Genomic DNA, 12,314 nt, shown 5'->3' with positions numbered 1-12,314 from the left:
ATAGACACACACAGATAGACACACACATAGACACACACAAATAGACACACACACATAGACACACACATAGACACACACACACATAGACACACACATAGACACACACACATAGACACACACATAGACACACACACATAGACACACATATACACACACATAGACACACACACATAGACACACATAGACACACACACAGAGACAAACACATAGACACACACACATAGACACACACATAGACACACATAGACACACACACATACACACACACATAGACACACACACACATAGACACACACATAGACACCCACACATAGACACACACATAGACACACACATAGACACACATAGACACACACACACACAGACACACATAGACACATAGACACACACACATAGACACACATAGACACATAGACACACACATAGACACACACACAGACACACACATAGACACACACATAGACACACACACATAGACACACACACTTAGACACACACACAGACACACACACACATAGACACACACACACACATAGACACACACACAGACACACACTAGACACACACACTTAGACACACACACATAGACACACACACTTAGACACACACATAGACACAGAGACACACACATAGACACAGAGACACACACTTAGACACACACAGACACATAGAGACACACATAGACACACACACATAGACACACACAGACACACATAGACACACACACATAGACACACATAGACATAGACACACACACATAGACACACACATAGACACACACACATAGACACATAGACACACACACAGAGACACACACATAGACACACACACACACGTAGACACATATAGACACACACACACATAGACACACACACACATAGACAGACACACAGACACAGAGAGACACACACACATAGACAAACACACAGACACATACACACACACACATACACACACACATAGACACACACACACACACATAGACACACACAGACACACACATAGACACACATACACACACATAGACACACACACATAGACAAACACACATAGACACACACACATAGACACACACATAGACACACACAGACACACACATAGACACACACACATAGACACACACATAGATAGACACACACATAGACACACACATAGACACACACACATAGACACACACACAGAGACACAGAGAGAGACAGAGAGACAGAGTGTGAGTGGCTGAGTGAGTGAGTGACTGAGTGAGTGACTGAGTGACTGAGTGAGTGACTGAGTGAGTGACTGACTGAGTGAGTGACTGAGTGAGTGACTGACTGAGTGACTGACTGAGTGAGTGACTGAGTGACTGAGTGAGTGACTGAGTGAGTGACTGAGTGAGTGACTGAGTGAGTGACTGACTGAGTGAGTGACTGAGTGACTGAGTGAGTGAGTGACTGAGTGACTGAGTGAGTGACTGAGTGAGTGACTGACTGAGTGAGTGACTGACTGAGTGAGTGACTGAGTGACTGAGCGAGTGACTGAGTGAGTGACTGAGTGGCTGAGTGAGTGACTGAGTGACTGACTGAGTGACTGAGTGACTGAGTGGCTGAGTGAGTGACTGAGTGAGTGATTGAGTGGCTGAGTGAGTGACTGACTGAGTGAGTGACTGACTGAGTGACTGAGTGACTGAGTGGCTGAGTGAGTGACTGACTGACTGAGTGACTGACTGACTGAGTGACTGACTGAGCGACTGACTGAGTGACTGACTGAGCGACTGACTGACTGAGCGACTGACTGAGCGACTGACTGAGCGACTGACTGAGTGACTGACTGACTGAGTGACTGAGTGACTGACTGAGCGACTGAGTGAATGACTGAGTGACTGACTGAGTGACTGACTGAGTGACTGAGCGACTGACTGACTGAGCGACTGACTGACTGACTGAGTGAGTGACTGACTGACTGACTGAGCGACTGACTGACTGAGTGACTGACTGAGTGACTGACTGAGTGACTGACTGACTGAGCGACTGACTGACTGAGCAACTGATTGACTGACTGAGTGACTGACTGACTAAGCGACTGAGCGACTGACTGAGCGACTGACTGACTGAGTGACTGGCTGACTGACTGAGCGACTGACTGACTACCTGACTGACTGAGCGACTGACTGAGCAACTGACTGACTGACTGAGTGACTGACTGACTAAGCGACTGAGCGACTGACTGAGCGACTGACTGAGTGACTGGCTGACTGACTGAGCGACTGACTGACTACCTGACTGACTGAGCGACTGACTGAGCGACTGACTGACTACCTGACTGACTGAGCGACTGACTGACTGAGTGACTGACTGACTGAGCGACTGACCGACTGACTGAGCGACTGACTGAGTGACTGACTGACTGAGCGATTAACTGACTGACTGAGTGACTGACTGACTGACTGAGCGACTGACTGACTGACTGAGTGACTGACTGACCGACTAACTAACTGACTAACTGACTGACTGACTGAATGAGCGACTGACTGACCGACTAACTGACTGACTGAATAACTGACTGACTAACTGACTAACTGACTGACTGACTGAATGAGCGACTGACTGACCGACTAACTGACTGACTGAATAACTGACTGACTAACTGACTAACTGACTGACTGACTGAGCGACTGAGCGACTAACTGAATAACTGACTGACTGACTGAGTGACTGACTGACTGACTGAGTGACTGACTGACTGAGCGACTGACTAACTGACTGCCTGAATAACTGACCGACTGAATGACTGACTGAGCGACTGACTGACCGACTGACTAACTGACTGACTGAGCGACTGACTGAGCGACTGACTAACTGACTAACTGACTGACTGAGCGACTGACTGAGCGAGCAACTGACTAAGCGACTGAGCGACTGACTGAGTGACTGAGTGACTGAGCGACTGACTGACTGAGCGACTGACTGAGCGACTGACTGACTGAGCGACTGACTGACTGACTGACTGACTACCTGACTGACTGAGCGACTGACTGACTGACTGACTGAGCGACTGAGTGAGTGAGTGGTTAGCTAGCTGAGTGACTGAGTGAGTGACTAACTGACTGACTGACTGACTAACTGACTGACTGAGCGACTGACTAACTGACTAACTGACTGACTAACTGAGTGAGCGACTGAGCGAGCACCACTCACCTTGACACCCAGGTGAGTGAACCCCCGTCTGGCACGGGCTGGCCTTAGGTGAGGATATTCCTCGGTGCTGGAGACCTCTATAGCCCAGACGGCGTGCCAGGCACGGTACAGCGGCTCATGGACGGGGAAGACGCCGGAGTGGTGAGGAGAGACGGCATAGCGGTGACGCACGGGGAGATCATGGGCCTGGGGGTGAGCGGGGTGAGGAGGTGAGTGGGTGGGTGGGTGGGTGAGTGGGTGGGTGGGTGGGTGAGTGACTATGACTCCACTCACTCACTCACTTAGTCACTCACTCACTCACTCACCCACTCACTCACCCACTCACACACCCACACACACACTCACTCACACACTCACCCACTCACCCACTCACTCACTCACACACACACTCACTCACCCACTCACACACTCTCTCACCCACTCACACACTCACTCACACACTCACTCACTCACTCACACACTCACCCACTCACCCACTCACTCACTCACACACACACTCACTCACCCACTCACCCACTCACTCACCCACTCACACACTCACTCACACACTCACTCACTCACTCACCCACTCACTCACACACTCACCCACCCACACACACACTCACTCACTCACCCACTCACTCACCCACTCACTCACTCACTTAGTCACTCACTCAGTCAGTGATTCAGAGTGGTGAGGGGAGACGGCATAGCGGTGACGCACGGGGAGATCATGGGCCTGGGGGTGAGCGGGGTGAGGAGGTGAGTGGGTGGGTGAGTGGGTGGGTGGGTGAGTGGGTGGGTGGGTGAGTGGGTGGGTGGGTGGGTGAGTGGGTGGGTGGGTGAGTGGGTGGGTGGGTGAGTGGGTGGGTGGGTGAGTGGGTGAGTGGGTGAGTGGGTGGGTGGGTGAGTGAGTGAGTGAGTGAATGAGTGAGTGGGTGAGTGACGGAGCGAGTGACTGAGTGAGTGAGTGAGTGACTGATTGAGTGACTGAGTGAGTGAGTGAGTGAATGAGTGGGTGGGTGAGTGGGTGGGTGAGTGGGTGAGTGAGTGAGTGGGTGAGTGAGTGGGTGAGTGAGTGGGTGAGTGAGTGAGTGAGCGACTGTGACTCCACTCACTCACTCACTTAGTCACTCACTCACTCACTTAGTCACTCACTCACTCACTTAGTCACTCAGTCACTTAGTAACTCACTCACTCACTTAGTCACTCACTTAGTCACTTAGTCACTCACTCACTCACTTAGTCACTCACTCAGTCAGTGATTCAGAGTGGTGAGGGGAGACGGCATAGCGGTGACGCACGGGGAGATCATGGGCCTGGGGGTGAGCGGGGTGGGTGGGTGAGTGGGTGGGTGGGTGGGTGAGTGGGTGGGTGGGTGAGTGACTGTGACTCGACTCACTCACTCACTTAGTCACTCACTTAGTCACTCACTTAGTCACTCAGTCACTCACTCACTCACTCACCCACTCACACACTCACTCACTCACTCACCCACTCACCCACTCACTCACCCACTCACCCACTCACTCACTCACACACACACTCACTCACTCACACACTCACTCACTCACTCACCCACTCACTCACACACTCACCCACCCACACACACACACACTCACTCACTCACCCACTCACTCACCCACTCACTCACTCACTCACTCACACACTCACTCACTCACTCACCCACTCACTCACACACTCACCCACCCACACACACACACACTCACTCACTCACCCACTCACTCACCCACTCACTCACTCACTCACTTAGTCACTCACTCAGTCAGTGATTCAGAGTGGTGAGGGGAGACGGCATAGCGGTGACGCACAGATCATGGGCCTGGGGGTGAGCGGGGTGAGGAGGTGAGTGGGTGGGTGAGTGGGTGGGTGAGTGGGTGGGTGAGTGGGTGAGTGGGTGGGTGAGTGGGTGGGTGAGTGGGTGGGTGGGTGGGTGAGTGGGTGGGTGAGTGGGTGGGTGAGTGAGTGGGTGAGTGAGTGAGTGGGTGAGTGGGTGAGTGGGTGGGTGAGTGAGTGAGTGAGTGGGTGGGTGAGTGAGTGAGTGGGTGAGTGGGGGAGTGGGTGGGTGAGTGGGTGAGAGGGTGGGTGGGTGGGTGGGTGAGTGGGTGGGTGAGTGGGTGGGTGGGTGAGTGGGTGGGTGAGTGGGTGGGTGAGTGAGTGGGTGGGTGGGTGGGTGAGTGAGTGGGTGAGTGGGGGAGTGGGTGGGTGAGTGAGTGAGTGACTGAGTGAGTGAGTGAGTGACTCAATGAGTGACTGAGTGAGTGAGTGAGTGAGTGACTCAATGAGTGACTGAGTGAGTGAGTGAGTGAATGAGTGGGTGGGTGAGTGGGTGGGTGAGTGAGTGGGTGGGTGAGTGGGTGGGTGAGTGAGCGACTGTGACTCCACTCACTCACTCACTCACTCACTTACTTAGTCACTCACTTAGTCACTCACTTAGTCACTCAGTCACTCACTCACTTAGTCACTCACTCACTTAGTAACTCACTCACTCACTTAGTCACTCACTCACTCACTTAGTCACTCACTCACTGACTTAGTCACTCACTCACTTAGTCACTCACTCACTCTCTCACTCTCTCTCTCACTCACTTAGTCACTCACTTAGTCACTCACTTAGTCACTCACTTAGTCACTCACTTAGTCACTCACTTAGTCACTCACTTAGTCACTCACTCACTCACTTAGTCACTCACTCACTCACTTAGTCACTCACTTAGTCACTCACTTAGTCACTCACTTAGTCACTCAGTCACTCACTTAGTCACTTAGTCACTCACTCACTTAGTCACTCACTTAGTCACTCACTCACTCACTTAGTCACTCACTCACTTAGTCACTCACTCACTCACTTAGTCACTCACTCACTCACTTAGTCACTCACTCACTCACTTAGTCACTCACTTACTCACTCACTTAGTCACTCACTTAGTCACTCACTTAGTCACTCACTTAGTCACTCACTTAGTCACTCACTCACTTAGTCACTCACTTAGTCACTCACTCACTTAGTCACTCACTCACTCACTTAGTCACTCACTTAGTCACTCACTCACTTAGTCACTCACTCACTCACTTAGTCACTCACTCACTCACTTAGTCACTCACTTAGTCATTCACTTAGTCACTCACTCACTTAGTCACTCACTTAGTCACTCACTCACTTAGTCACTCACTTAGTCACTCACTTAGTCACTCACTTAGTCACTCACTTAGTCACTCACTTAGTCACTCACTTAGTCACTCACTCACTCACTTAGTCACTCACTCACTCACTTAGTCACTCACTCACTCAGTGATTCAGAGACTCAGTGAGTTGATGAGTGGCTGAGCGAGTGAGTGAGTGACTGAGTGAGTAGCTAGCTAGCTGAGTGAGTGACTGGGTGACTGAGTGACTGAGTGAGTGACTGAGTGAGTGACTAACCAGGGCAAAGTTCCTGTTCATCTCCATCTGCTGCACGAGGGAGCTGTGATTGTGATGCAGGTGAGGTTGACTATGACTCCACTCACTCACTCACTTAGTCACTCACTCACTTAGTCACTTAGTCACTCACTTAGTCACTCACTCACTCACTTAGTGATTCAGAGACTCAGTGAGTTGATGAGTGGCTGAGTGAGTGAGTGAGTGACTGAGTGACTGAGTGAGTAGCTAGCTAGCTGAGTGAGTGAGTGACTGAGTGAGTAGCTAGCTAGCTGAGTGACTGAGTGAGTAGCTAGCTAGCTGAGTGACTGAGTGAGTAGCTAGCTAGCTGAGTGACTGAGTGAGTAGCTAGCTAGCTGAGTGACTGAGTGACTGAGTGAGTGAGTGAGTGACTGACCAGGGCAAAGTTCCTGTTCATCTCCATCTGCTGCACGAGGGAGCTGTGATTGTGATGCAGGTGAGGCTGTCTGTGACTCCACTCACTCACTCACTTAGTCACTCACTTAGTCACTCACTCAGTCACTCACTTAGTCACTCACTCACTTAGTCACTCACTTAGTCACTCACTCAGTCACTCACTCACTCACTCACTTAGTCACTCACTCACTTAGTCACTTAGTCACTCACTTAGTCACTCACTCAGTGATTCAGAGACTCAGTGAGTTGATGAGTGGCTGAGTGAGTGAGTGAGTGACTGGGCGAGTGACTGAGTGGGTGAGTGACTGAGTGAGTAGCTAGCTAGCTGAGTGACTGAGTGAGTGAGTGAGTGAGTGACTGAGTGAGTGACTGAGTGAGTGACTGACCAGGGCAAAGTTCCTGTTCATCTCCATCTGCTGCACGAGGGAGCTGTGATTGTGATGCAGGTGAGGCTGTCTGTGACTCCACTCACTCACTCACTTAGTCACCCACTTAGTCACTTAGTCACTCACTTAGTCACTCACTTAGTCACTCACTTAGTCACTCAGTCACTCACTTAGTCACTCACTCACTTAGTCACCCACTCACTTAGTCACTCACTCACTTAGTCACTCACTTAGTCACTCACTTAGTCACTCAGTCACTCACTTAGTCACTCACTTAGTCACTCACTTAGTCACTCACTTAGTCACTCACTCACTTAGTCACTCACTTAGTCACTCACTTAGTCACTCACTTAGTCACTCACTCACTTAGTCACTCACTTAGTCACTCACTTAGTCACTCACTTAGTCACTCACTCACTTAGTCACTCACTTAGTCACTCACTTAGTCACTCACTTAGTCACTCACTCACTTAGTCACTCACTTAGTCACTCACTTAGTCACTCACTTAGTCACTCACTCACTTAGTCACTCACTCACTTAGTCACTCAGTCACTTAGTCACTCACTCACTCACTTAGTCACTCACTCACTCACTTAGTCACTCACTTAGTCACTCACTTAGTCACTCACTTAGTCACTCACTCACTTAGTCATTCACTCACTCACTTAGTCACTCACTTAGTCACTCACTTAGTCACTCACTCACTCACTTAGTCACTCACTTAGTCACTCACTTAGTCACTCACTCACTTAGTCACTCACTTAGTCACTTAGTAACTCACTCACTTAGTCACTCACTTAGTCACTCACTTAGTCACTCACTTAGTCACTCACTCACTCACTCACTTAGTCACTTAGTCACTTACTCACTTAGTCACTCACTCACTCACTTAGTCACTCACTCACTCAGTGATTCAGAGACTCAGTGAGTTGATGAGTGGCTGAGCGAGTGAGTGGGTGACTGAGTGACTGAGTGAATGAGTGAGTAGCTAGCTAGCTGAGTGACTGAGTGGGTGACTGAGTGAGTGACTGAGTGGGTGACTGACCAGGGCAAAGTTCCTGTTCATCTCCATCTGCTGCACGAGGGAGCTGTGATTGTGATGCAGGTGAGGTTGACTATGACTCCACTCACTCACTCACTTAGTCACTCACTTAGTCACTCACTTAGTCACTCACTCACTTAGTCACTCACTTAGTCACTCACTCACTCACTTAGTCAGTCACTTAGTCACTCACTTAGTCACTCACTTAGTCACTCACTTAGTCACTCACTCAGTCACTTAGTCACTTAGTCACTCACTTAGTCACTCACTTAGTCACTCACTTAGTCACTCACTCACTCACTTAGTAACTCACTCACTTAGTCACTCACTCACTCACTTAGTGATTCAGAGACTCAGTTGATGAGTGGCTGAGTGAGTGAGTGAGTGACTGAGTGAGCGACTGAATGAGTGAGTGAGTAGCTAGCTAGCTGAGTGACTGAGTGAGTGAGTGAGTGACTGAGTGAGTAGCTAGCTAGCTAGCTGAGTGACTGAGTGACTGAGTGAGTAGCTAGCTAGCTGAGTGACTGAGTGAGTAGCTAGCTAGCTGAGTGACTGAGTGAGTGAGTGAGTGACTGAGTGAGTAGCTAGCTAGCTAGCTGAGTGACTGAGTGAGTAGCTAGCTAGCTGAGTGAGTGAGTGAGTGACTGAGTGAGTAGCTAGCTAGCTAGCTGAGTGACTGAGTGACTGAGTGAGTAGCTAGCTAGCTGAGTGGCTGAGTGAGCGAGTGAGTGACTGAGTGAGTGACTGAGTGAGTGACTGAGTGAGTGACTGACCAGGGCAAAGTTCCTGTTCATCTCCATCTGCTGCACGAGGGAGCTGTGATTGTGATGCAGGTGAGGCTGTCTGTGACTCCACTCACTCACTCACTTAGTCACTCACTCACTTAGTCACTTAGTCACTCACTTAGTCACTCACTCACTCACTTAGTGATTCAGAGACTCAGTGAGTTGATGAGTGGCTGAGTGAGTGAGTGGGTGACTGAGTGAGTAGCTAGCTAGCTAGCTGAGTGACTGAGTGACTGAGTGAGTAGCTAGCTAGCTGAGTGAGTGACTGAGTGAGTGACTGAGTGAGTGACTGAGTGAGTGACTGACCAGGGCAAAGTTCCTGTTCATCTCCATCTGCTGCACGAGGGAGCTGTGATTGTGATGCAGGTGAGGCTGTCTGTGACTCCACTCACTCACTCACTTAGTCACTCACTCACTTAGTCACTTAGTCACTCACTTAGTCACTCACTCACTCACTTAGTGATTCAGAGACTCAGTGAGTTGATGAGTGGCTGAGTGAGTGAGTGGGTGACTGAGTGAGTAGCTAGCTAGCTAGCTGAGTGACTGAGTGAGTAGCTAGCTAGCTGAGTGAGTGACTGAGTGAGTGACTGAGTGAGTGACTGAGTGAGTGACTGACCAGGGCAAAGTTCCTGTTCATCTCCATCTGCTGCACGAGGGAGCTGTGATTGTGATGCAGGTGATGTTGACTATGACTCCACTCACTCACTCACTTAGTCACTCACTTAGTCACTCACTTAGTCACTCACTTAGTCACTCACTTAGTCACTCACTCACTTAGTCACTCACTTAGTCACTCACTTAGTCACTCACTTAGTCACTCACTCACTCACTTAGTAACTCACTCACTTAGTCACTCACTCACTCACTTAGTGATTCAGAGACTCAGTGAGTTGATGAGTGGCTGAGTGAGTGAGTGAGTGACTGAGTGAGCGACTGAATGAGTGAGTGAGTAGCTAGCTAGCTGAGTGACTGAGTGAGTGAGTGAGTGACTGAGTGAGTAGCTAGCTAGCTAGCTGAGTGACTGAGTGACTGAGTGAGTAGCTAGCTAGCTGAGTGACTGAGTGAGTAGCTAGCTAGCTGAGTGACTGAGTGAGTGAGTGAGTGACTGAGTGAGTAGCTAGCTAGCTAGCTGAGTGACTGAGTGAGTAGCTAGCTAGCTGAGTGACTGAGTGAGTGAGTGACTGAGTGAGTAGCTAGCTAGCTAGCTGAGTGACTGAGTGACTGAGTGAGTAGCTAGCTAGCTGAGTGGCTGAGTGAGCGAGTGAGTGAGTGAGTGAGTGACTGAGTGAGTGACTGAGTGAGTGACTGACCAGGGCAAAGTTCCTGTTCATCTCCATCTGCTGCACGAGGGAGCTGTGATTGTGATGCAGGTGAGGCTGTCTGTGACTCCACTCACTCACTCACTTAGTCACTCACTCACTTAGTCACTTAGTCACTCACTTAGTCACTCACTCACTCACTTAGTGATTCAGAGACTCAGTGAGTTGATGAGTGGCTGAGTGAGTGAGTGGGTGACTGAGTGACTGAGTGACTGAGTGAGTAGTTAGCTAGCTGAGTGAGTGACTGAGTGAGTGACTGAGTGAGTGACTGACCAGGGCAAAGTTCCTGTTCATCTCCATCTGCTGCACGAGGGAGCTGTGATTGTGATGCAGGTGAGGTTGACTATGACTCCACTCACTCACTCACTTAGTCACTCACTTAGTCACTCACTTAGTCACTCACTTAGTCACTTAGTCAATCACTCAGTGATTCAGAGACTCAGTGAGTTGATGAGTGGCTGAGTGAGTGAGTGAGTGACTGAGTGAGTGACTGAGTGACTGAGTGAGTAGCTAGCTAGCTGAGTGACTGAGTGAGTAGCTAGCTAGCTAAGTGAGTACCTGACTGAGTGACTGAGTGAGTAGCTAGCTAGCTGAGTGACTGAGTGAGTAGCTAGCTAGCTAGCTAAGTGAGTGACTGAGTGACTGAGTGAATGAGTGAGTAGCTAGCTAGCTAAGTGAGTGACTGAATGAGTGAGTGACTGAGTGAGTGACTGACCAGGGCAAAGTTCCTGTTCATCTCCATCTGCTGCACGAGGGAGCTGTGATTGTGATGCAGGTGAGGCTGTCTGTGACTCCACTCACTCACTCACTTAGTCACTCACTTAGTCACTCACTTAGTCACTCACTTAGTCACTTACTCACTTAGTCACTCACTCAGTGATTCAGAGACTCAGTGAGTTGATGAGTGGCTGAGTGAGTGAGTGAGTGACTGAGTGAGTAGCTAGCTAGCTGAGTGACTGAGTGACTGAGTGAGTGAGTGAGTGACTGAGTGAGCGAGTGAATGAGTGAGTAGCTAGCTAGCTGAGTGACTGAGTGAGTGACTGAGTGAGTGACTGAGTGAGTGACTGAGTGAGTGACTGACCAGGGCAAAGTTCCTGTTCATCTCCATCTGCTGCACGAGGGAGCTGTGATTGTGATGCAGGTGAGGTTGACTATGACTCCACTCACTCACTCACTTAGTCACTCACTTAGTCACTCACTTAGTCACTCACTCACTTAGTCACTCACTTAGTCACTCACTCACTCACTTAGTCAGTCACTTAGTCACTCACTTAGTCACTCACTTAGTCACTCACTTAGTCACTTAGTCACTCACTTAGTCACTCACTTAGTCACTTAGTCACTCACTTAGTCACTCACTTAGTCACTCACTTAGTCACTCAGTCACTTAGTAACTCACTTAGTCACTCACTCACTCACTTAGTAACTCACTCACTTAGTCACTCACTCACTCACTTAGTGATTCAGAGACTCAGTGAGTTGATGAGTGGCTGAGTGAGTGAGTGAGTGACTGAGTGAGTGACTGAGTGACTGAGTGAGTAGCTAGCTAGCTGAGTGAGTGGCTGAGTGAGTGAGTGAGTGACTGAGTGAGTGACTGAGTGACTGAGTGAGTAGCTAGCTAGCTGAGTGACTGAGTGAGTGAGTGAGTGACTGAGTGAGTAGCTAGCTAGCTGAGTGACTGAGTGAGTAGCTAGCTAGCTGAGTGAGTGACTGACTGAGTGAGTGACTGAGTGAGTGACTGACTGAGTGAGTGAGTGAGTAGCTAGCTAGCTG

At 49.6% G+C, this 12,314-nt stretch overlaps 1 protein-coding gene across 4 annotated transcripts in view; it reads right to left on the bottom strand.

Moving 5' to 3' along the window:
• LOC116937933 (bifunctional heparan sulfate N-deacetylase/N-sulfotransferase 2-like) overlaps positions 1-11,940 on the bottom strand; it is a 90,740-nt gene extending 78,800 nt beyond the window's left edge. The window contains exons 1-2 of one of the 4 annotated variants that reach the window (XM_076063823.1): positions 6,595-11,939; positions 3,174-3,359 (exon numbers count right to left, since the gene is read on the bottom strand). In XM_076063823.1, coding sequence (XP_075919938.1) covers positions 3,174-3,359; positions 6,595-6,621 — 213 coding nt within the window. In that variant the 5' untranslated portion in view covers positions 6,622-11,939. Of the gene's footprint in view, positions 1-3,173; positions 3,360-6,594 lie in introns of all 4 variants that reach the window. The other 3 variants (XM_076063822.1, XM_076063824.1, XM_076063825.1) reach the window with 3 other exon arrangements.
• Between the last annotated feature and the right edge of the window lie 374 nt (positions 11,941-12,314).

Source organism: Petromyzon marinus, unplaced genomic scaffold, assembly GCF_048934315.1.
Source record: "Petromyzon marinus isolate PM22_M1 ecotype Great Lakes invasive population unplaced genomic scaffold, UKy_Petmar_22M1.pri1.0 PM_Scaffold_199, whole genome shotgun sequence".
In the NCBI taxonomy this organism is placed as follows: Eukaryota; Metazoa; Chordata; class Hyperoartia; order Petromyzontiformes; family Petromyzontidae; genus Petromyzon; species Petromyzon marinus.
Note: the sequence above shows the minus strand (reverse complement) of the source record. Positions and strands in the feature narration are given on the sequence as shown.